General features: G+C 43.5%; 1 protein-coding gene across 1 annotated transcript; it reads right to left on the bottom strand.

Moving 5' to 3' along the window:
• Positions 1 to 566: 566 nt before the first annotated feature.
• On the bottom strand, positions 567 to 26,455 carry LOC130573735 (D-threitol dehydrogenase-like). The gene is made up of 8 exons (XM_057366392.1): positions 26,228 to 26,455; positions 19,732 to 19,968; positions 19,018 to 19,095; positions 17,636 to 17,852; positions 12,805 to 13,013; positions 12,201 to 12,273; positions 7,007 to 7,124; positions 567 to 924 (listed from the first exon to the last, which is right to left on the bottom strand). Exons 1-8 carry the CDS (start codon positions 26,444 to 26,446, stop codon positions 729 to 731), a joined length of 1,347 nt encoding a protein of 448 aa, XP_057222375.1. The 5' UTR covers positions 26,447 to 26,455; the 3' UTR covers positions 567 to 728.

The raw sequence follows: 26,455 nt of genomic DNA, 5'->3' as shown, positions 1-26,455 counted from the left end.
CTTGGAAGACAACCTTTGCCTACTTCTGTCTATCAAGGAAAACAAAGACCCAGTTGTATCAACACTTAAACATGCATTTCAACTTAAAGTATATGAGCAGTCCCTACTTACCTCAATGGGCTTTGGATTAGAGCCATTACAATTACCAACCACGATTCTCTATTAAGTGCAGCACTGTTCTTTCAGGGGCATTTATGTGGGTGTTTGTATAAAAACACTGTCAAAAGCTAARGAACACCAGTAAATATAAAATGGCAACATTCAGGTTCAAATGTAATGAACTAATTTATTTTTTTTAACACTACATCCAACTGTTTTTCACCACTCACAGATGTCACTGGAACAACTTGAATACAAAAAAAATTGCCTAAGAACAATAAACTACACAGACCAGCTAATATTGATTGCTTTTAAAATGCCCCCTGTTAAACTTAAATAATAGCCAAATCTCACTGCAGTAAATGTACTTTTATATCATTAAATACTAATTTAACAGAAATGTGACTGTGCAATGAAAAACACGAAAACGCCTGAACTGAAAGATTGCCCTTTTTTTTTGCCTTATTTTTCCTGTGTGTTATACAAGTGTCCAAATTAACAACCAAAAGACGAAAACAATAATTTCATATTAGCTGGCCACACAGTCACACAAGCCAAACCTGGGACTAARCTGAACTCCAATACGCGCTTTGCAAAGCCCCCGGAGAGGGGAGGTGGGAAGACAMCCCTCACCACAGGCTCTGGCCACCCTCGATGACCAGATTATGGCCAGTCATGTAGTCCGAGGCTTCGGAGGCCAGGTAGACGACAGCAGCCTGCAGGTCAGTGGTCTGGGCCAGTCTCCCAGCCGGGATATCRGCCAGCCAACGCCGCAGCAGCGGCCGCAGCTCCCGCGAGCGGATCAGTGGCGTGTCCACGATGCCCCTGCAAAGAGCACACCAAGCCAGGGCTTAGCAAGCCAGGAGGAAAAAGGCAGCACCCAGAGGTGTCTGAGATGTTAATTCAGAAAGAAAATAGTGTGATAGCACAAAGGAGATGAGCACGTCCAGCCTGCTCTGCTGCCCTTGCTGAAAGTCATGGTGAAACTTCCAGAGCGCTCCTTTCCTACCACTGCCCTTCTCTGCAGCTTAGACATTTCCCCTAAAGTAAATACACACMCACACAATCTTCTTAGCTAATAGCACAACCCCCTGACTTTTAGTTTACTCATAATCACCAGTTTAATTTTTTTTTTTCTAGAAAAGCAAATACAGCATTGGAAACAAAAGTGCCTCGAATCGGATCTGTCACGGCTTTTGGGAACTGTTGTGCTTTCTACAAATAATGTCACACAGCGCGTTTGTGGAAAACAGACCTACTCCCCAGATGTCAAAAAACAAGGGAAACAAAAGCCAGTGCCCTTCCAGGCACCAGACCCTCTCCACACAAAAAAAKGAGAGGCAGAGATAAGCACAACACGCCCAGAGCAATCCCCCTTAAACCAGCACCTGACAAATCACACTGATTTACCTATCTATCCTCTTGTACATTTATGAGTGATTCCACCATTTACTAAAACTCTGCTAAGTCCATTTTTTTCAGGTGCCCTAAAAGTGAGTGATGCTGCAGAAAGCACAATGCAGGGTGAAGATTTGGCTGGCTTTTCTGACTTTAACTGCAACTGATTTGTCATACTCCTCCTTAACAACATATTTGTATTTTGTGAAATGTATAATTTTTTCAGCCCCTGAACAAATATATTTACATAACTGTGTCTAACGAGAAATTACATTTAACTTCTCAGAAATGACAATAACTAAAACCTGAACTGCCAATTCCACTTCATTAGTGTGGTAGAAATGCATTCCAAATGTTAATAAAAATTCCAACATGCTGATAAATTAGCGCTTCTAAGGAGCATGTGACACCTTGGTTAACATATTCAACCTCAATTATATTTCTCTTCAGCACCCTGTTATCTGGAACCTTTGCTGGCAATCAGAGGTGCTGTTTTTCAGCGGCCAATTTTCTAGATAATGTAGCTTATCAACACTGTGGGTAAACTTGCCAATGAAATCAGGCTGCACTGAACCACACACACGCTAATTGCATCTCTTTTTTATGCATATTTACAGACTGTCACTTCAAAGAAATCAGTGGCCCATTGAGGCAGCCAGTTAGCTGGAAGAATTGCCTCTTGCAAATGAAAATTAGCAAACAAGCTAGTGATAAATATGAAATGAACAAAGTATAAAAATACCCGTTTTGTTCTGAAACTTCATYGGCATCCCAATTTAGACTTCCAAGGAAATAATTTTTTGAGACAAACTGGATTCTGGGTATGAGATTTACCTTTTGTTTTAAATGAAGGCTGAAATCCACTATTTACTCTGTTATGAAGTGGAACTAATTCAGATTTTCCCCCAAACATTTCTGTTTGCACTAATCGGGCAGGATTTAAATATCGCCTTTATATTTTATTGTAATTGTCAATAAAGAGCAGAGCGGTTCAGAACCACTGAGCAACACAGCTCACTTAAGTTCTGGCAACATCACAAAATCAAGCACATTCCAGTACAGGACTGCAGATGGTTTGGTTATTTCCTTCAAGCACAGCCCCCTGCTCTCCCTCCTTGCTTTCCCAAACTCCTCAAGAGCTGGTTTTCTTCAGAGAAAAACGTGCTTTGAGCAGCACACATGAAATATATTAAACTCCTTTCCCTTACGCGCCTCTCACCCTGCTTACAAAACCATCACCATCATCATCATCGTTCTGGCTTTACACTGTCAGGGACCAGAATAAGATCCATATGATTTTCTTTTTTTTTTTTTTTTTTTTTTTTTTTTTTTTTTTTTTTTTTTTTTTTTTTTTTTTATTTTTTTTTTTTTTTTTTTTTTTTTTTTTTGTTCATTTACAGATATATTTTAACCCCAAGGGAATGCAGATTAGGGAATAAAACACACAGTCCTCCAGCACAACAGATTTTGCTAAAAAGAGGACGTTTTTCAATCTGTTCAGAAAAATGATCTTTGGTCTGATCGCTGCAGCCTGCGAATCACCGCTCTGTGCCTCTCGCTGGACCTTTCTTTATGTTCACTTCACGTGGCAAAATTTTAGATGTGTAACCAAACTTCACCACAAATTTTTGTCACAGAAATGAGAAAAAAATATAGCGCAAAACTTAAAAGTTGCAAACACACATACTGATGGCACTATAAATATTAGGCATGTCATTGATACTACACATCTTCTGGGAAAGCTTTGGTGCCAAGTTGGGCAATTTAATGTTGTCGAACCCTTTTAGGCAGATTTTAGTTGGCTCCTAACCAGTTCCAGCAAAGACAACTGCCAATGCATTAATTCCCTACCTCATCTCGTATGCAGTGCTGAGCCTATCAGTACTTTCTGTTGCATGTCAATGTAATATCAAACTGCTGGTTCCTTAACGTTAGATATGAGCATCAATATTTTATTATTGATACACAGGACAATTTGAGACATTAGGGGGAAAAAAAAAGGTCAAAAAAAAAAAGAGAGAGAAAAACAATTGCCTAAAACATTTCCACTTCGAGAGACACATTAGGAAAAATATCACTTACCAGATACTTAACTGGAATTGTTACGTGCACTCAATCCCCAAATGAGAGCAAAAAAAGATTCCATCTGTGTGTAACTTGATTTCTTTCAGATGAGTTATTAATTTGAATGAGTTAAGTACACTCCACTTAATCAGGAAGTGTTTAATCACAAGATCCACTTAATTGGGACATCTCCCAAGGAATTAAGATTTAAGTCCAAAGATACTTACCAGCAACGACTGCTGCTTAATGGGGATAGTAATGCTGCTTAATTGGGATGCCTTCAGGTGATGCTGGGGTGCTCCTCCTGCCWGCTCTGCCTCTCCTTGCCCTGATGGGGTGTTCCCCATGCCTGCAGTGACCCTGCCCATTCTGCTTTCTGGGGCTGCAAGCCTGGAGCAGCRTTGCTTTCCTGCAGCCCCMRAGGAGCAGGGCAAGGTGCAGGGCACACAAAGGATCTTTGCCCACCAGCTCAAACCCAAATCCCTGCAKCCYGTCACTGGGAACCTGGTTCATCCCCCAGGACTGCTGGCCTGGCTGCAAGGTGACCTTAACATCAACCTCCAGCTGCCCATCCCAAAGGTCATCACATTACAGCATTYTGTGTCTTGCAAATCAAGAAGAGGGCAGTAATTAACCCCAAAATTGGACATTGATTCAGTGTAACGGCTGCAGAAATGCCATGTTCCAATGCTGCACGTGCCAAAAACCAGACATCTTCCCGAACCCTTTCTTCCATCTCATCCAACTCATTTCCATGCCCTGGGACCAACAAAGAGATTAAACTGATGCTCAGTTTAAGAGATTAACTGATGCTCAGCCACTGGTCAATGCTCTGTAAAGATCCCCTTTCACACCCAGGTCCCCTCAACTCCCAGATCCCTTTCAGGAAGACTCCAGGACCTTTTTGTTTTTTTGTTTGTTTGGTTTTTTTTTTACATCATCTATGCAGCAGGCTATGAGGTGGATGGTAGCACAAGGACTGAGCACATTTTCCACGATAGCAACAGCATAAGTCAGCCAGAGCATCCAGGGAATCCCAGCCACCTTCTCTCCCTGKGCATCAGGTTTGCCTGGCCAGCAAGAGAAGCCTGCATGTTCAATTTTATAAATGCAATAAATCATCCTAAAGACTCWGTCATAACATTTTATGCATTGCTAACTTTTATGCATTGCTCTGCATAAGTTTTATGCACTCATTAAGAAATTAAGTTGATAAAAAGTGACCAGATAGGAAGAGGGGGAAAAGGCCAAAAGGTTTGCATGGTGAAATAATGTTTAAGGCCAGACTGGAGCACTTGGAGCTTCAGACAGAGGCACGCTGAGAGTGCCTTAAAGCTTTAATGCAACMACGACTGGAAGGGGAAAAGTACTTMARAACACRGATATTTTACTTATCCAGAGATGATCTTGGGTATCATCATGCCCTATATCTGCATCTGTGCTCCTCAAACTCYTGAAAATCCCATCCTCTTATGACACTGAGGCTCCTGCAGGTGTTGGGTACCCAGATCAAGTGGGTTAAAGGCATTCCTGGTTGAAGCCATGTCAAGAGACAATGACACTGATGGGCTCCCATGTTCAGTGGGCTCTGGGGATGGGTCCACACGAGCACTGAAATGCAGGTTCACATCTCACACAGACTGAAGTGAAAATGKGAATTRTTACTCACTCAGAAGCYGATGTGGCTTTTGCTCATGGTGACRGGRGATCTGAGCTCTAGGAACKGCTGCAGGCTCCCTCCTCTGAGCCCTGCTCAGAGTTCCCTGGGCTGCCCCATCCCATTCCAAGCCAGAGCTTGGAATCTCCATGAGGAAAGTTCTGGCTCTGGAGCAGCTCAATCCAGGTTTCCACCTGCATTAGGAAAAACTGCTTTCTCCAGAACAGGGGACCTCAAAGACAGCAAAACATTTGTTGTTCTTGTGCCCTTCCTGACTATCCCTTAAAAAAAGCAACACCTGGACCATCCCTCCCTGTTGTAGGACTTTGAGCTCAGAGCTAAGGTTTAAGACAGGTAGAGATGATCAAAATGCACCTCTGTGTTGCCTTGAAAAGCAGAAAGAGAAGCTGTCTGGTTTTTTTCTGTGCTCTGGCACCTGTCTCCAGAAGAAATGTAACTTCTCTAGATGCGAGAGTTTGCTCCCAACTTGCCCAAAACAATGCGTTTTGGCCATTCAGCATCTCTATTTTAAATTTATGCAAGCCCCCTGGAAATGGGTAATTCCTCCTCTAAGAGCCTTCTCATCCGTAATTGCTGTGAATGCAGCACAACTCTCCCACCTCTGTTGGTRCAGATTACCAGAGTGTTTCCAGACACAACTCCTGCCAGGTCCTGCTGAGCTTCCCTAATTCCCTTCATCTCTGAAAGCCAGTGTAAATTCACCGGCTGTGGGAACACTACTGCAGCACTGCTAGCATTGGCATGGGGAAAATCCCATTAGGAAGTAAGAAGCTGTTGAAAGAATCTGTGGATCACATGGAGCGACGGCTGGAGTCACTGGCATAATTAGTAATAAATAATCATAAGGAAGACAGCTAGCACAAGCAAGGGGAGAGCAGACCGGCAGTAAAAACAGAGGCACTTGCCATTAAGCTCTGTGATTTTTTTTTTTTCTTTTCCCCCCTCCACTTTGTGGATTAAAATATGTAATTTGTTTTCCCTAATTTGATGTACATTATTATCTTCATTATTACAATTTAACTCCTGGGTTAAAATCCTGCCCTTCTTACTTACTCTGATTGACTTCAATGGTCTACAGAATTTGACCGCTTCCAATTAACGCTATCCACTTGGGTTTCTGCTCAGCACTATCATGCACTGCTAATTGTTTAATAAAATGACTGGTTGGGCATGTGTGTGAGAAACAGGGAGAGACGAAGTGGATCTGGCAGGAAAAAACTTCTCTTTGTGAATAAATGACCTAAAACATTGAGCTTGAAATCTCTAAAAATAAGGAAAATGTATTTTGTAATAAATATATATATATTTACAAAAACTACACCTGGCCTCCTGTGACTGTCAGATCTGAATGGTAGCTCAGTAACAGCAATAAAATGCAGCTTTTAAARTGCCTATATATTAGTCTCAAGTAAAAAGGGAAAAGAAGTATTGTCTATTAAGTGTCAAAAACCCTTTCTTTAACCACAGAAGGCTTGGACAGACTAAGGAAATATTTCATCTGGAAGGGAAATGCTAAAAACTACCCTTCAAATTAYTGGAAAACCTATTATCAAATGCTAAAACCTCTCCTTAAATCCCTGAGTATACACAGCAACAGAGCAGGCTCGGTTCTAAGTATTTAAACCTTTGTTAAGGAAAAGACAACATAAAAAGGGATGCAATCCACCTGCTAATTAGAAACTTTATTTGCTGAGATAGTGTTCATTTGAGCTTTGTAGAACATTTCATTCCCTTTGTAGTTTCAAAATGAGACTACATTTTACTTACGGGGAAATGCAGTTGACTTTTACTCCTCTGTCAATCCACTCGGTTCCCAATGTCTGTGTTAATTTTACGACCCCGGCTTTGGAGGCGTTGTACGCCAACTGCTTCTGTGGGTGAGGGACTGCAAGGGATTCAGAAGGAGAAAATTATTTATTCTTCCCAAATTAAGACAGATCAGGCACTACACAGACAACTCCCTGCATTGAGATGAGTTATTTGCCCTTTTCCCAGGCACCAGGTGAGGAGCAGCAAGAATTCAGCCACCCGAAACACAAAACCCTAAATATGCATTTTGCCRTCTAACAGTTTTGTCTCAGCAGATGGGGTACTGGAAAACAATGGAGAAAATTAAAATAAAGGCATTTAAAAGGTCCCATATTTGGGCAAAGACAAAAGCAATGTATTAAATGTATACAAGCGATATTTGACTCCTCTGAAGRAAGATAAATAATCATATATACACATGTACACCATATACACATATCTGTTTATATGCTTTASACTGTAATACTAATAAAATATATTATATAATTATAAGATAGCAAATAATAATACATCTAACATATATTATGCATTCTATGTTATGTAATATATTAATATTATTTATAATATTATATGTGATAGATAATAYATGATGTGATAACTGAATGTAACGTTAAATTGTTTGATATGACATTACATGATATAATACGATAAAAGTGCTTAACAGATTTTATATAATATATTATATATAGCTTCTTGGAACAAATTATTCTCCCTAATTTTTAAATTATCTATAGTCTGAAGCAAACACATCTTATTATCTAACTGGTGTTTGTGTGAATGTGAACGCAGGTGCATCCCAAAAATTCAGAACACCCACCACTTTCAAAATCTGAAGCTTTTGAAAATGTTTCAGAGATGTCACATGTCAGTCAGAGACARAAAATGATCAGCTTGCTAATTACAATGTTCAAGCTTGTTAGTGCCGAGTGCTCGGGTGGCTCTGCCCCTCTCCAGCTCAGTGAAAGCTACTTAAGGACAAATCCCCAGTGGGTGTAAAGTGCTTTAAACCCACGGGAGTCAATCCAAGTCAGTCCAGGTGTTGGGATTTACACCCACAATGTGTCTCTTCTTGGTCTTTTGTGGCTGCCATTAGGACTTCATTAAACAAATCCAGAGCAAAGCATCAATCCATAATTAGCTCTGTATCAGCACCGAGCTTCACTGAGCAGCTGACTCTGATGGAGGGGGAGTGGGGGCAATCAGGGCTAAATATCAGTACTCACAAAGACAGGCAATTCCAGCCTGTGGGGCTGGATAATATGAACTCTGGAAAAAAGGGAATTACTGGGTTTGTGCCAGGCTCAACAGCCAGACCCCAACTCACAGCATTTTGATTAAAAAAAAAACATAAGCAGCACTGGTAGCTGGCATTAAACTGGTCTTTATAAACCAAGCTGATGCATCAGTTCTGTATCACTCCCACCCATGGCATCCCAAAACACTCACTGCCGATTCTGACTTAAACTCCTGGCTTTGAATATGCCAATGTAAAGGGTGGAAAGACTGAAAACGAGTTACCCAAACTCTGAAAGAGCCAAAAGCACTGCTGCAAACTACTGAGCACGTGAACAAGGACCTTTGCCTTGAACAGAGATRTTTGTGAGCAGATTTAAAGCAYACACATGATGGCAGCAACARTTAGAGGGGTTTTTTYCTGCAAGTGCTGCAGGTTTGCTCAGAATTCAGAGGCCTTTTCCTTGCTACATTTCATACCACGGCCCTCCTCTGCCAGCATTTATTCAGTGCTCATTTTTTGTTCCATCTGAAATAATTTGCATCTTGACCAGCAGAACTGCTGTGCCCTCTGTGTGTGCTGCTGCCCCCTGACGCAGCGCGCCGTGGGGGCTCTCAAAGAGATGTGGAGCACAATTTCTTGATTAATTGCCATGCATCAGCTCCAAGTTACATACAACTTCGGTAGTTAACCTTGTAACCTCCCAAAAGCAGTTCTTTGCTAAACTTTCCAAACATGTCTGTCTGTGATAAATCATTTTGGTGATCCCTCGCTAAGAGGAGAGGAGTTCTGGCACCGGCTCTGCACCTACAGCACATCTGGGTGAGAACAAGCCGCTGCAAGCTACAGGAATCAGCTCCTGATTTGGGGTGGGTGATGAGACAGAGTTATCAAAAGTCCTTCCATGGACTTCTGTCTTTATAAGAATATCTGATGAAGGCAATTAGGAGGATGACATTTTCCTCTGCTGAGACACTCAGCCACTCTCAGTTGGAAGAACTCAAGGAGAAGCCAGCATTGTGAAGTTCTGGGGATGGGTGGGATTTCTGCAGCTAAGCACCCCACACCACCGCCTTTTCCTTTACCTAAGGTGGTCTCTTACASACAGAAAAGCAAATCTGTAACCCTCCAAACTCATACAAAATGGGGCTTGAGATTAAAGTTATGCCTTCAACAGTGTCACAAAAAAATCTGTATTGTTTAAGGCCCCTGGGAAGTGAGGACATCACTCCTGTTCAAGATGGGGATGAATGAGAAAGTGGGAGAAAATTCTGCCAACATTAGCTGTATTATGTTTTAAACACTTTTGTCCTGATTTTGTCTGGAATAGGGTTAGTTTTGTTCCCAGCAGCTGCTGCAGTGCTGAGCTTTGGATTTAGGATGGGAATAATGTTAACACGCTGATGGTTTAGGTGTTGCTGAGCGGGTCTTACTYTAAATCAAGGACTTTCCAGGGCATSATGCTGCCCTGCCAGCAAGGAGRCTGGGGGCACAAAAACCTGGGAGGGGACACAGCCAGGACAGCTGACTCCAACTGGACAGAAGGATATTCCAAATCCCRTGGCATCATGCTGAAAAATAAAACTGGGTTGAGCTGGGAGACAGCCTGGGCATCGGTCAGTGGGTGGTGAGAAACTGCACCGTGCACCACTTSTTTTGCATTTCTTTTATCCTTATYATTATTTGCCCTTYCTTTTCTGTCCTAAYAAACTGTMTTTCTCTCAACCCACAAGTTTTGCCCCTTTTTCCCAAATTCTCTCCCCCATCCTTGGGGGCAGGGAGGGCACTGCTGTGGGGTGATTGCTGCTGATGGTTGTACCACAACAACCTGACACGGCTTTTGCACTTTTGTTTGCTGCACCAGCTCCCAGCCTGACCTTGGAGCAGCCCCATCATGTGAATGAGAGGTGCACACAGAGCAGAGCAGAGCAGAGCAGAGCACTTCCCACTGAAGATATTCAAAAATTACAGCTCTGAGCTACACCTTTGTGAACCGCCGAGCCGCTGCTGCTGGAGCGCGCGCCTGGAATAATTCCAGTGGAATACCAGAATCAAAATGCACATATGCAAAATGTATGCAGCTTATCTTCAATTAATTAAAGCTGATTCTGAGCAGTRTATCTGGGAAAAATCACAAACAAAAACCTCCCTATCCTGCTAAGTGTCTCCTCATTTTCCTGTATCTCTGAGGAAGGACTCAACCTACAACAACAACAAAAAAAATATCCCCTAACTATTTCTAGAAACATTTCATACTATGCCAGTTGGCCAACATACTTAAATAACCAACCAACCAACATATTTATTTAACATTCAGCAGATGGACATGATATGAACATCGTGGTTTTCAGTCGTAGTTTCATAACTACTAGATTTTTTCAATGCCAAGATTCAAACAGGTTCAGAAGGTAAAYGCTTCTCTCCATCTCTTAACTTCTGGCCTAGCATGCATTAACTTTCCCTGACATTTAAATGCATCTTGGGATGACCCYTCCAGGCTGCTCCCAGGGCTGCTTTCCAATGTTCATTCCTGTTGCAGGATTGGTGCTGGCCTCAAATGAATCCCCAGGTGGATCTCTGGACTTGGCTCTCCAGCCGAGGAGGTGCTGGGGATGGGATGGATGGGAATGGCATCACCTCCCAGCTCAGCAGAGCTGTGCCAAGCCCCGATGGAAAAGCTGGAAAATGCCTCTGCCTAAGCAGAGCAGACCACTGCTGGGCTGCAGCAAGGCTGGGAGCTGCCTGCCAAACCAGCAGAGCCCTGGCTGGTACCAATTCCCAGAGCTTCCCAACTTTCTCCAGGATGGACTACCTCCCAGGAAAATTTGCTTTGTGACAGTGACATGGATGGTGACAGCCCAAGCACAGACCAGAGCCCAACTGCTCAGAGCAGAGCAGGAAACCCTGCGGTATTTGAAATTTAAAGCCCCACAATTTTTTCAGAACTAYTTTCTTGGGAAAGCTACTTTCTTTACAAAGCTGGGCTGGAGGGATGGTGTTTAAGCATAAGTAAAACAGCTGGTAAAGACACTTGAAAAAAACATTAACAACAACGTTATAAATGGATTTTTGAAGAACCATTTAAAGTTACTGTGCAATAAACTGAGTAGAATGTCATAGAATGTCAAACTGGGCACAGTAAAAAYAAACGTTATTCCGAAGGAAAATAAAAAGACTGCATATTTATGTAACATTCAGCAGATGGACATGATATTAATACAGGGGTTTTCAGTTGTACTTTTATAGCTACTAGATTTTCTTGCCTAGCTTGGCAACCCAAGGCACCATTTGATTTTTGGATTTGGACAATGCTGCAACAGATGTCCAGACCAATAAAATAAATTCCTAAAGGGCTATGCTTAATTTGTGTAATTGATCAATTTTTGTTACATGGGCTTCAGCTCAGCAGCCCTCCAGATTAGCTCAGCAGTAGGGATTTCATTCCATATGTTACAATGGTTTATTGGGGCTTTTGATGGCACTGCTGATTCAGCAGCACTGCTGCAGGCACCTGTTGGCAGTGGGAATGTGATAAAAAACATGGGTGCTGGGGCAAATACTGGCACAAAAATCTTTTGGGGTGGCTTGTAAGCATCTTGAGGGTTCAACTTCCCAAATTCTGCCAAGGAGTTTTGCCTGGAGCAGCGTGGAGGGAAGCAGCACCTCTCCCATGGGATCCCTGCACCAGAGCTGGAGAAGGTGACTCCGCCTTTTCTATAAAAAGTGATAAGTGCTCTGAAACATCGAGGAYAGATAAATGTTGAAAAATGATATCAATAAAAATTCTGTAGTACATTTCCTCTAATATGAAATGTCAGTGATTTACTCCTTCCCAATACAGGTTTAATTGATTCAAATAGCATCGGCAGTAATTAAAATATGGATTCTGAAGCACAACTGTTAGCTCTCATCACTCACCTATTAAACTTGCCATAGATGCTGTGTTAATTATCTTCCCATATCCTTGATTCAGCATAATGCGGCCTGCAGCCTGTGACAGAAATTAAAGGAAAGACCAGTGACCCTTTCTGTGATTGTGCTAATAATGACATGATAATAAATTAGTCTTCACTTTTCGGAAGAGTTGATGTGCTAACACATTTTTTTTTAAGCACTTGGTATAAAAACTTGGTATAAAAATGGCTGATGCAGGAAAAAATCCCATTGCCATTTCACACCTCTTCACTGTTGGCAATATTTTTTTTCAAAATAATCACTGATGTTGGGAATTCCTCCATCCAAGACTTCTGGTTTTCAAATAACCACCCTTCAAAAATTTTTTGACCATTCTTTGACCTGATGCCTGGGCTTGGGTAGCCAACGAGTATCAGCTGTATATCAATTTTTTAATATATTGACCAAAATCTGTAGTTGATATAAAGCAAATCTCTCCAAAACTCCACCAAAACTAGGACCAATTCTATTGTGACAATTATGAATAAAATTTAATTAGACCTTGAGATAAGACTTAGAAAATTATTTCCCATTTGCAAAACAAGCCAGTGCAGCATTTCACACTTACTTGGCAGCACAAAAACAACCCTCGTAAATTAACATTAAAAGTTTTGTCCCATTCCTCCAGGGAAGTGTCTTCGCTTGCAGAGTTCAGGTTGATCCCTGCGTTGTTGCAGGCGATGTGAACTGTGCCCCAGCGAGCCACGATGGCATCCACCATCCTCTGCACATCCTCGGGCTTGCTCACATCTGCTGCCAGGGCAAGGCTCTTAATGCCTGCATCGAAACCAGAGTGATGGAGTCAGTGCAGGAATTCAGTGGGAAATGAAAAAAAAAAAAAATCTATTCTATTATTATTATCATTATTATAAAAATCTATTATTGTTTTTTAATTCATATATATTTTTATGGCTGTATTTATATACATAAATATGTATTTATATATATATATATATATATGTATTCCACCTTAATTAATTTCTCCACAAATCGTAGCAAAAGATGTGTTTGTTCGTGCAATGCCAYCATAAAGTTGCTGACTGGAGCGCAGGTGTGGGAGCGGAGGACGAACCTTGGAACACTGCACCATCTTCTGTCCAAACCCTCAACTGCAGCTTCCCCAGCTCTAGAGATGTTTTCCTTACACCGGGTCCCCTCCAAAAACGCTCTAGAAATCAAATTAATTTGCCCCAAAATGCTCTCTGGATGAATTACAGCACGCAGAGAGCTGAGAGCCTCAGACAAAACCAACCCAGTTCCAGGTGGGAGTAAAGTGGGAATACCTGCACAGGTTTGGGGGTCACGGTGCCTGGGGTTATTTATTGCAAACCTCACTGCCAGAATAAGGCAAATATTTGGAAGTTAGGATATTTAACAAATTTGAAACATGCAGAAGTTTTGCTTTTTGCCCTGAAAATAACCCAGCCACTGACTTTTGCACCAGTGCATTAATAACTTCATTTAATTTATTATAAAAATCAGCTTTAAATACCCTTTTATTAAACAATATAAGAAGCCTGCTGATGCACCTGATGCCACTGGGATTATATCCATCCTCAAAGCCAGACAAAGCTACACCAGTAAGGACTGTGGTGAAATGGGTCTTAATTAAGGAAGGAAGGAAGGAAGCAGCCACTGGGGTTGGACCATGGATCAGCAGTCTGGGTAGGAAGTTACAGCTGTTAAAGCGAGATTTTTTTACTTCTGTATAAATGACAGATTTGTTACACATTGGTCCTTCCAATCGTTCTGATAAAATATTTAAAAGAAGGGATAAGCCTATTCTAGAATAGGAGACTCTGCCAAGATGAAGCTGAGATGGAGGCACCCAGGAAAGCAAGGCAAAGCAGGAATTGCCCAGAGGTGGGTGAATAAAATGGCAGAAAAKAGRAAAATCATGGAAAAAAAWTCATGGAAATTCATGGAAAATCTCCTCATCTTCAGGAGCCTGTCAGAGTGCACAGCCTGAGGTGGTGCCACTCTGGGGTGGGGGACGTGGGAGCTCCTGTCCCCTTCAGCAGTGAAACAATCCTCTTGATTTCCACGGCAGAGAGAAAATACAGACAACTAAAAAATGAATGCACGCTCTGCCACCAAACAAGACCTCTCATTTTATCACAGGTTTTATGCTAAATATGCTGAAAGAACCAGAACAGCCCCACGGCCCCTGTTGTTCCCCCTAATTGTTATCAAGACAAGTAAGGCGCAGGGAGTTGCTGCAATCTTTCTTTTTCAATTTACAGACAGAATGGGTGCGAGCGTGTTACTAATGGTAACAGAAAGACTCTTCACCTGCCCTCCAACCCTCACCCCGTTTAGAGCTTCATCTCATAGGTCAGTTCATAAAAACGAGACAAAAGGTGCCACGTGTGAGTGCCTAGAGAAGAAGCAGGGAAGCCACGCTCACTTCAAACCAGAGTCCCACACTCGACCTTCATCAATTCAGCTCCTGCACTCTGAGAGGGGGAGGAAACCACTTTCTGTCTCTYCACTGTCCCCCAAAACCACCTGTTCAACAGAATAAATAAAACAAATCACAGGAAAATAGCTTCAAATCTCCAGACACGACCCGAGGCAGGGAACCCAGCCCAGCACCGCGCTGCCGGGTGTGTGACGGGGCCAACGCTTCTGTGGGGCTCCTGGAGGCACTTTTGGGATGAGAGGGGCACCAGAGGGGCCCAGTGGCTCCATGCTGAAGGAATTCCTGTGCCCAACTCGCCCGAAGTGTCCTTCTGCAGGGACACACACACGTCCCCTGCCACGGGCTTCGTCTGCGCTCCCTCGCAGTAAATGGAAGTAACACGTTGCACGCAGACGAGAAGATCAGGAGTGACATTGCACAAGGCATTTGCATAGTTTACAGTGAAAATGCACATTTTAAAAATCCCATCAGACTAATTCTTCCCTTAGGGTAGAGGCAGTGATTCCCCCTGAAGACAGAGGTGTGTGTAGTGGAAGGTAACCCTTAGGATTTTTTGGTTGTGTTTCATCATTTTTGGTTCTTCTGTCAGGATCCATTAGCGACTGTTGAAAAAGGTATTCACACAGGATCTAAAAACAAAGACCCCTGTAGCCAAGGGATGTACACCCGAGCTGTCTAGCAAAGCTAAAGCTGAGATCACAGGCGTTCTGATGTTTAAAACTCATCATGAAATGATGGCACCATCCCAAAAGGCAGCAAAGGGCTCCTTGGTGTAAGAAGCAGAGCAGCTCTAAGCAAGCTAAGCGAAATGTTTTGAAAAAGTATCAGTATGGGAATGACTTGGGGCACTGAGCTTCCAACTTTGAGTTAGAGATCTACAGCCATAGAGGGGGGAAAAAAATCACAGCCCCTTTGTCCTTATTACAGCAGGAAAAATACGTATTAATGTTATGATTGCTTCAATTTACTCATGTGAATATTTTGAGAGTAAAGCTAGCTGAACCTTTTTGTCAAAATTTATTTCCAACAGAGCATGATTCTTCTTTGAAGCCAAAATGTTTCATGGAAACATTGATTTCAACAAAAAGTTTTCAAGGGAAGGCTTCTGAGGTCCAGGCTAGACTCTCTAGTTACCTCTGGAGAGAAAGAGATTGAAAACCTGACCTTTTCAGATCCTTTCCAAAAACGGGCATTTGGATATAATTCCCTTTCACAAAAGCTTTACAAAGTTTGGGGGCTGTTCCAACAGGGAACGACAATAAATGTGAAACCTCAAAACCCATCATGAGATGGAAGAGACGTGCCCTGACCAGCTGCACTGGTCAAATTGATAGATAATATTTGACCTCAAAGGATAAAGACGTGTAAAGAGTGAGAAGTGAGATTTTTCTTTACTTTAGACTGCAATAATATTTGCTACGCCTCGTGACCTCTCCGACCGCATTTTGGAACAGCCCCCCACCTCCTCCAGCGCTGAAGGAGCAGAGATGTAGGACAGCTATTGAAGGATGGATGATCAAACTCCTGCTGAAAATGCCCTGGAGATGAGTTAGGTTCATTTTCCAATAAGCTGTCAGCATCCAAAGCCTTGTGGCTCTCTCAAGCAGCCCATTTGTACCCGAATAGCTCTGCTTGATATGCAGGAGCTCACAGGGAAAAAAATGTCCAAAAGGCCRGTTAAGGTGCAGGGCACAGCCACTTTGTGCCAAAACCATATGGCTCCCRTGCACAAGAGAGTGAAAAGATTCAGGGAAAGGACTGGATGACTCAAGAATTTGTAATAGGAGCTGGACACTTTCTATTCCAGGTTGTAATTTGGGGTCAGAGCTTTAACCATTGCGCTGACACTCAGCTCAAAGCGTCTCCTGCTTACCAGAGCTGGGATTGTGCAGACAGGGATGTTTTCTTTTAAATGTTCTCTGGGCAGGCTCAGGAAAGTGTCAAAGTCAGAATGACACCACTCCTCACCCCTTCCTGAGACTGGGTAAGATAAATACACCAGCAGGAGCTGGTTTTGCTGGAGAATATGGTTTCTAATGGCYCGATCCCTTGCAGAAGCCAGAGAGGAAACAAATACTGGTGACTTTATCCAGATGGGAATGTGAAAATTTCCTGGGTAAATCTCCATCTCTAAAGACAATGAAGTACTGAACTTCGAAGAAGGCTCAAGTGCAATCCCAAAAAGGAATTATAAAATGAGTAATACTTCCTTTTTTCATCATTAAAATTATATTTCCAGTTTTCTTTTTCCCCTTTACAATTGCAGTTTAGCACGGCGCTAGGGGGAAATTCATTTTTATGTTACATTTTCTGKTTTTACTGCTAAAACAGAAGTGGCTTGTTGAGGATTTTACCTCTTATTTGGGAYTTTACTTATTATGTCTATTAGTACTTTGTTCCTATACCTGACCTTGCATTCATGTTTGAAAGAGGCCTTGAAAAAGGATTTGTCTTCAATTGGAGGGGACACTGAGAGGTTCAGAATGACCATACAAGCACCTTATTTTGGTGTTCTGGCTCATGGCACAGACACCAGGTCTGGAAGAGGGGGTAGGTGAGTTTGTAGGCTGATCTGTCACTCACAGCAAAGCCCGAGGTGCTGCACGATTTGCTCTGAGCATCACCATCTCTGCTCAGTGCTGGTTGTAAGATCTCACTTGTACCAGGTGCCCCTTCTCTGCTCCTGTCAGCCACAGCTCACTGCTCTCGGCACTTTTGGAGAGGAATTTTGTTTGGATCACTCGGCCTCTCTGTTTGAGTTTMTATTGATCAATAACTCTTGCAAACGCTGCGATATCGATGGCTGCTGGGACAGCACTGACAGGGCAGGAGAAGCTTTGTGCTCACAGCATGGAAATCCTCTGTTCTAACCCATTCCCCACCAGGGCTGGATGGGAGGGGATTGCACAGCAGAGAAGGGTCAGGTTTGAAGAAGAAAAGCTGCCGCATCACAGCGCCCATGACGCTCAGTGCTTACCTTTGAGGCTGAGCTCGCACRCCACCGCTTCTGCCTTGGCCAGGTCCAGGTCCACAACAGCCACYTTGGCTCCAGCCTCCCCCAGGGCATGAGCAAAGGCTCTCCCGATGCCCTGCCCTGCCCCTGTGACATAGGCCACCCTGCCATCCAAACGCAGCCGCTCCAGGATGCGGCGCCGCTGACAGCCCCAGAAAACGTCATCCCTCAGCACTCCTTCCTGAAACAAGAGCACAGAGCACAGTGAGGGGCAGAGCTCACTGACAGCTGCGAGGGACTCTGCTGCTGAGGAAAGGAAGGGATCCATGTCTTCTTGGCCCATTAACACCAAAAAGTATCGCTAATTCAAGCCAAAAAGCTCCCTTATCTGTACAGACAKTAATATCAAATAAAGCACTGAAGTGCCAGACAATGGAGCAGAAGGGCTTTGGGGAGATGCTCCAACCACTCCACTTTCAGGAGAGAAGGGATAGCATTTCCTAGCTTTGTTTCCCATAGGAGATGGATTTGGTACAAAGTCTGAGAAGTCGATTGATTAATCAACCAGTTATTTCATCCCCTGAATGAAATATTGCCCAGKGCCCAGSTGAGAGCTAAGAACAAGGTTCCAARAGYAGGATTTGGGTCAAGTAGAGTGMAATCAAAATATCTCCACAAGGCTGGTGTGCAAATAAAGATATCAGCCAATAACTTAAACCAAGCTGTCATCTAATCAGCTGCCATACATCATTTCCCCCTGACTGGAACCAAAATGTAAAACACAAGATGTTTAAAACRCTGAGTTTGAAATGCCAGGAATTACCAGTGGGTGTAGCTTTGGGAGTGCTCAGAAACTGCAAAACAACCGGGATGTTTGGGTCTGGCTTTACTGAGTTAGGCCATAGTGATTCCAGTGGGAATTTCATAGCAGCTGGATGATGCCCACTACATAAACCATCGTTTCCATGGAACAAGCAAAATCCAAGGCCATGAAAATATCCAGCTCAGAGAGCACAGAGGGCATCCTGTGCTGCCTTTGGGCAAAAAAAAGATGAGCTACTCCACAAATATTGTACTGGTCCTCAGCTCCATCTTTCCTCACTCCTCAGCGAGGGAAGGATGGGAGGGCACCAGGCACAGACACCTGGGGAGCAGCACACCACCCACTCCAGAGATTCATCACAGGACCAGCTGATCTAAAAGATCTTCCAAGGAATCAGCATTTAACAGCTTTAGTGTAACCCTGGACTGGTGAGACTAAAAGGTGCCAAGCCCTAAGGAGTCAAGTCCATGATCACAGCACCACATTTGGGTTCTCACCACCAAACCCCCAAAAATTTTTTTGTCCTTGTCCTTGGCAGAGTCAAATTTTTTCCCAGAAATGCTCACAGAGAGGAAATGCCCACCTTGGATTCRATCACTGCATCTGGAGGCACAGGGCTCCTTCGGATGATGCTCAGTCCATTCTGCACAGGTAAAATCACCTGCAAACAGAACACAGCTCTCAACTGCTTTGCACCTGAATTTCTGCCACMCAGATTCCACTGATGTGAAGCCCTCAGGCCACAGGAGCTTTTCCCCAACTCCTTTTCTTTAGCTGAAATTCTCTCTAACACAAATGCCAGGCATTTGTTTTTGTTCACATTCCTCTTCCAAGCTCATTGCTTACACAAATACCAGGGGAAAAAAAATGCAACCTTCTCTCTCCAGTTTCTAAAGCCACAACATATTGTTTGTGCATCCTATTACTTTTGRTTATTTTTCTCTTCTGCTGGAGCAGGACTTTGCTGACTCCTGTTGTGCTGGTGATGCCCTGCAGCCCCCAGAGCCTTCAAAGCAGAGTGGTGATTCTTCAGTTGTGCTGTAGAGCTGATTATTCACTCTTAAGAGCTCTCCTTTTATCTTGTCTTTAACACTCCAGAAGATGCAGACAGAGCAGGGACCACTCCTGAATATAGAAACTCATACCTAGAGCTCGAGTGAGGTGAATTATAATAAAATCTGAGTTCATTTTAGGTCCTTTGGATAACGGCACCAACAAAAGAAACATTTTAAAGAGTGCTTTGYAAAATCCATAGATACAGCACCACGGGCACCTTAACCAATGGCATTGCACTAACCTGCTCAACACGAGGATCTGAATTAATCACTGAATTTAATTTTCTGACAGCTAGTACATTTTCATCTGATACRTTCTCCAGGTAGACTTGTCCTTTCATGAGTGTATTCTCCACACAGATCACTGCATCCATTCTCAGCAAGTGGTTATCCATGACAAAGCTGTAGTACTGAACAGCATTCCTTTGATCAGCATCAATAAAGACTATATCAAAGTGCTCGTCCTCAGCATGTAATGCCTGGGGRAAAAAAATTATGTTGGAGAAAACACTAATTATTTACCTGAAAGTTTAAAGTGCTGCCATTAATGTGTCCTTTATTCAAATCCCAAGCCAGAGGAAAACTTATTCTCTTGAGGTAACACTGCTAGAATTGCTTCTGGAGATCTTGGGAGTTTTCCACACTCTGCAAACAATCATTCAGCAACAAATTCCTGAACTTCYCAAGGATAATCAGGATATAAAAGAGGGTGGCTCATCTCAGATTKTGTTGTTGAAAGTCACACTAGAAACATCTGCCTACCTTGACTCAAAGCAAATTGATCCATCAGGGCAAGACTGGCATCAAAACCTGCCACTGAGGGGCTGCAATAAGTTCTCTCTTCTCAAAAGAGTAACTATCAACAAATTRAAGAGTGGCAATTATATCAGTCTGGGGGAAAAAAAGAGGCATAAGGCAGATCTGGGAATTGCAAACTACTGTGTCCCACTTCAGTAGCAGGAAAAGRGTTGAAATCCCAATTAATAATAGAATTATAAAGCACATGAAAGAACAGGTCACGATAGAGATAAAGCAGCACAGCCCCTGTGAAGGAAAATGATGTTTCTTTAATCTAAAAAAACGCTTTGGATGGCTCAGCAACAGAGAGGATAAAAGAACTGGCTGCTATCATCTAATTGGATTTTCAGAAATGTGGCACACCTTCCCTCCAAGCAGGCTGCTGATGATAATGTATAAAAGTGTTGATGGATGACCAGATGGGAGCCTTTACAGCCTTCTCCTGTGGCAGTTAATGCACTCGCTGCCCAAGAGGCTGCTATKGAATATTTCAGATTCCATCTGGGACTATTTAACTGCATCTGCGTGCGTTGCAGTGAAACAACAGCTCACCCACCCATCTCGGCGAGCAGAAACGCTTTCAAGTCCTCGCATTTCAAGGGAAAAGAGACACAGTTCTGTTTTCCAGAACTCACCATCTCTACCAAAACTTCTAACAGTGCTTCTTGCATCCAGATTTCCCTTTTTTGTTGGGAGACATTGAGCACATCGAGTGATAAACCATCCCTTGGGAGGTACCAGCAAAAGCATTGACAGCATCAACAGAAAGTGAAAAACTGGCTTGGTTTGGGGAGYGAGGTTGATGGCTCCCAAACAGAGATTTCAGGAGCCTTTCTGAGGCAGGGATTGTGTGGATCAGAAAAGGAAACAGGGGAAGTGGATCAGTGAAGCTCTGAATTCCTCTGTCAGGCAAACTCGTGTCTTTGAGAGCTTGTTAGTGGTGAGGGAATTAAGCTTGGGTAGTCACATTTAACTGCAGATGCTTGATAGCACAGAAACTCTGCCAAAAGCATTCATGAGCCCACATTTAGGACACCTTTTGATACCCCAGTATAATGAAATAAGACCTTAAGGCCAAATATATGCTGGTTTATAATAAATGYAGCAGAAACTGGGACATCTGGATTCCTGGGATTCATCCTTTCATTTCATGGGCAGTAAGAAAATCCTGCCCTGGCTCCCTCTTGAGCCATATTGGTGGAAAATGCAGGAACATTTCTGCTACTGTGGAAGAGCATCTCATGGCAGGTTGCACCTCAGTCAGCCTGTCCAATGYAGATACTTCAAGAAGGGTCAGAAGATGAAATCTGGGTGGAGGAGCCTGTCAGGAAGAGAGATTAGAGGTCTCACTCCCCAGGGAGAAGAGCCAAAGCCACATTCAAGTAATTATCATGACTTATCACTACTTTCTGACTTGTAACCTTCCCGGGTGGAGGAGGTGGGGGGCAGGCATTCAGAAACAGATGTGCCCATGGCTGAACATATGTTCCTCCTGCTCCGTGGGATGGCTCCCTAATGAAAAAGAATCTCACTTTTATGCTCTGACTTCATTAGGTCCATATGGAGTTGTGCAGCTCTCTGGATATTAACTGGACTCCTCATTTCAGCTTTCCTTCCATACTGCCCACCTGCTGACAGCTGATCTCCTCYTAATCTGTCTTCTGACACAGATAAACCACCTTTTAACATCCCAGCATCCATCCCAGGAGGGTGCCTGGGCTGGATGTGCCCCCAGGGCACACCTGGCTTGTCCTTGCAGTGCCTGGGTGTGCCAGGCCATGGTTCCTCAGGCATTTCTCCTCTGCCACTTCACTGAGTCCTGAATRGGCAGCCAGAAGGGTCATTTGGGCACGTTTTCTGTGTTCCAGACACGTAAAGAATGGCCTGAGTCTGTGCTGCACCTGCCATCACTTGAGCTTCTTGTCTCCACAAGCTTCAAAATCGCTGCTGAGTTTTCCATAGTTAGCTAGAAACACCTCCAGGGCTATAAAAGGAATGCATGGAATTCTTTGAACCAGCCTTGCCTCTAGAGCAGCCTCTGCCCAGCAGGAAAACAGCCCCAGGGAGAGCAAAGTGCCCTTTTTCCTGGAGCCTCTTGGCCAGCAAAACACGGGTGGGATTGACCACCCTGGCCCTCCCAGCACCAACTGACCTCACAGCACTCTGGAGATGCCWCTGTCCTCTGCTTGAAGAGAGGCAGAGCCCAAATGCCTCCAACTKCGAGGAAAGCTGAGATCCAGAAGGAAATAATCTGCCTGCAAATATCCTGCTGAAACTAATTTCCTGAGTGTTTACAGGGCAATCCCWGCTCCTTGCTACAGAGTCATCCTGGATGATAACAGATGGCAGAGAGAGTTTTAATTCAGAGCAAACTTGGCTAAAATTAATGCTTTTGCTTACAGTAAGACATTAACTTCCTTCTGGATTAAAAAAAAAAGTGTAACACTGCATTCCATCAGGGAGATGCACCAAAATGACCATGAGAAGGGCACAGCAGCACTGCTGATGGATAAGCAAAGGATCAGGGAGAGGATATCCCGAATAAAAACATGAATGAATCTTCTGCCAAAGCTCAGACAAAACCCAATTGGAGCCCTGAGTGGAGACAACACCGTCACAAGGCACACACAAACTCAATCAGAAAAAAAAAATAAAATAAAAAAAATAAATAAAAAAAAAGACTTCCCAACTCCTTTGATATGGATCATACAGTCAGCATATTTGTAAAAAAGATGTACTCAAAACTTATTACCTTTCCCGTGCCTTGTTCTTCACCTAAATGTAATAGCAATCCATCCTTGGGGCGCCCAGAATACATGAAAAAGTAGGGTTTCCTTTTAAAACACCATCAGAATATTTTACTGCGTGTGGACATACACTCTTGTTACTCCTAAACGCTATTCTATCGAGTACAGTTTATATTCACCAGCAAAGCCAAATCTCTGGGGAAGCCAGGGAGGGAATGCAATTTCTAGTAATAACAGCTCACAACAGTGAATACTATCCACTTATCCCCACAATTTCCAGCTATTTTGGACTCCTTTCTGAATTAACCTTTCATATCAAAAGGAGCAATTCTAGAGCACACTAGAGACTCCGACACAATTTCATGCATAATTTATTCACTCAGTTCAACATTAAACGCAGAGTCCTTGACTTTGTCAAGGTGGATTCTGTTGGCAGACTTCACAAGCAGCAAAACAGGAGAAATGAGATCTGCAGCTCAACCTCTTCACCTATTCTGCCTGCTAAAAGGAGGGAAAAAAGAAGAAAGCAAACCCTGACATGCTTCCACAATGCCCTGCAATCAGCAGAATCGGCTGCAAACACCGTGTTATTTTTTTTTTTTTTTTATGCTGCATTTTCAATTTTAAAATGGAAGGATCAAAATAATGGATGGGAATAATTTCCTGATAGTTTTGCATTCCCTCCAGACTCAATCCCACATCCATTGTTCATCAAAAGTCCACTGGGAATTGAGGGAAGCTCTTTGTGCAGGATCAGGCTCTTGCTGGCAGCAGATCCATGGCAAGGCACATTATCCAGGCACAGCTCAACAGAGCTCAGGCTTAAAGACTTTGTTGGGAAATGTTTATAAAGCTGGCCCAGCACATGTCGARCAGGTCACTAATTCCCACTGAGGACAGCTTTTCCTGAGACTGAGCCCACAGAAAATCTTCCCCTCGGTCCACATTTTATAATATTTTGAAAAATTCCTGAGGCCCTTGGGCACAGAGGGCTGTGTGATGATCTGTGTGAGCTCTGTGCTCTGGTGGGACCTGACCTGTGGGCAAGGTGGATTTTTATCATCGTGCTTTCCAACACCAGATGAACCCCACACCAAATGCAACCCCTGGGTGGAATGGTTTTCCACCAGAAGGGAGAGATCCTACACCTCGTGGCAGTTTGGACATGCCAAATCACAACTCCATGCAGCAGGAAATGAATGCCCTGACAGTAGTCAACTATGGATCACAGGACATTTTCATGCTCTGAAAGGGCCAGAGCAGTGAGGTAAATCCTACTCCCAAGAATTGTACTGCTGCAAGGATTTGAAGAGAAGCAGATAAATAGAAATCCTGCCCTGTTGCACTCGGTTTAGAAGCAAAATCCAGCAGATGAAAATCATCAGACACTCCAAAGAGCAAGGGGTGGGTGACCATCTCTGCCCTCTCCAAAGGGACAAGAATGACACCTCGGGCTGCAGACAAGGACAGCCCTTGGCAGAGCTTGTTCCAGCTCTTCAGAATGTCACTGTGCTCTTCAGCAAATGTCAGCCAGCTCTGCTCTAGAGCAGCCTCCCCACAGAGCAGGGGGGACAGAAATGTTCTCCAGGAAGCTGAGCTGTGAGAGCCCTGCTGTGCCACCCCTCATTGATCCCTGCCTTCCCTGCCCAGTCCTCCTGCCTTTCAGCTGCCCAAGGGGAGCTCCCTGACCCCTCTCCAACCTAAAATGGTCATCTGGGGAGGAAAAGGCACCGTGCTGTCCACAGCCCGAGCCTCTTGCACAAATTCAGCTGGGCAAACCACAAGAAGCCCAAAATGCAAAGGCACCAGAGATGCCACAATTCATTGCTTCAGCATTTACAGACAATCCTGACCGTCCTGACAGCAGTGACAAAGCAGCTGCCACAATGAGCAGCAAAGGTTCAGAGCCCAGTGCACAAACCCTGCACAGAGAGGTGTCCCCATGCTGGGCTCTCTCCTGCCAAACACGAGCATCTCTGTTCCCAACAACCCCCAGAGGTTTTTGAAGTCCCAAACACCTGCAGAACTGGGGTCAGGACGTGCCTTCATGTTGCAATTGGAGGATAAAAAATCAATTGCAACATTCTGTTTTAAGGATTTAATTTTCATGTCTTTGCTCCCTTCTTTAATCTCTACACAGCATGTACTCTGCCTGCCTCTAGATATTTTAATTCAGTCACAGTAAGTCAGTTGCACAGAATGGGCACTAGAGAGCAACAGCAATTCAATTAATTTCACACTCACTGCGGGGAGCTGGGATTTTAAATGCTGCACATTGCAGGTGATCTGTAACATTCCGTTTATTCATACACTTGCAAAGCTCTTTGTTTCTTTCTTATCAAACTTGGAGGTCACGGAAACCAGAGGTCAGAAAGCTCCTGGCCATTTCATTTTAGGAATAAATATGGTGCCTGCTAACGCAAATAAAGTTACAATCAAGCTCASACTGACACATCCAGATTGAAAAGGGAATCAGATCAAATTGATTTGTATTAATAATGGAAAGGCTATTTAATGAACCTGGTATGGGCATCACCTGGCTCGTGCTGGATCCTCAGCAACGTCCTGRAGATCCATAAACTGGAATTAAATGTGAGCTGCCAGCAATCATAGGATTTCTCTTTCTTGGGATAAAGTCAAAAGTCAGAATGAAACAGGCACAGCTAATGCATTATTTTTCCGAGGCTTATCACATTGCTCTGGAAGTGAGAAAGTGGGGTCTAATTCCTCTTTTGGAGAGTTTGCAGCAGGAAAAAAAATAGTGAGAGGTTTTGGCAGAATTATAAACTTCTCCAGGACTTTCCCAATTCTTGTGAACATTGGGAGCAAGCTCTCCTCCTCAAAAGCTGGCTCAGAGGGTACAGATCAACTCTTCCTGTTTTTTATATTTGGAATTAGGGACCCCAAGCAGAGCCAGCCCACATTGAATTAACCTGCCATTGCAGCCTGTCAACCTACGCTGAGAGCCTGTRATTCCTCTGATCAAAAAGCTGCAGGATTTTAGTTAAAAGGGAGAAAAACTGCCTTGTRTGTGACAGAGCTGCCCCATCASACACTGAGGATAAGAAATAACCTCRGWGCAGGAGTGTRTTCACACATYTRCACRCAAAGCAGGGCCACCACGCAGCACCKTGTGGGCAGAAAACAGAAAACTGCCTGAAATTCCTCCCCAAAACTCCCCTTCCACCTTTACCTCCAAGGTGTCTGCCACTGGTCCCACTCTCATGCTGATCTTTTTGCCATCTGAGGAATAATCAAACGCTTCCTGGCTGTTCACACCGAGGTACGGCGCTTCTGCACACGCGAGGATTTTGCCATTGTCTGGCAATTCCTCTGCAATAGCAAGGATGCTGCAGCCTTTAATCTTGCCAATTAATAAAATCTTCCTGGCTCTGATCATATGGACAAACATCCTAAAAAG

Source organism: Malurus melanocephalus, unplaced genomic scaffold (genome assembly GCF_030028575.1).
Source record: "Malurus melanocephalus ecotype Western Australia unplaced genomic scaffold, MMel_1.1 scaffold_64, whole genome shotgun sequence".
Taxonomy (NCBI): Eukaryota; Metazoa; Chordata; class Aves; order Passeriformes; family Maluridae; genus Malurus; species Malurus melanocephalus.
The sequence above is the reverse complement of the archived record's forward strand: the minus strand, read 5'-3'. Positions and strand labels throughout refer to the sequence as shown.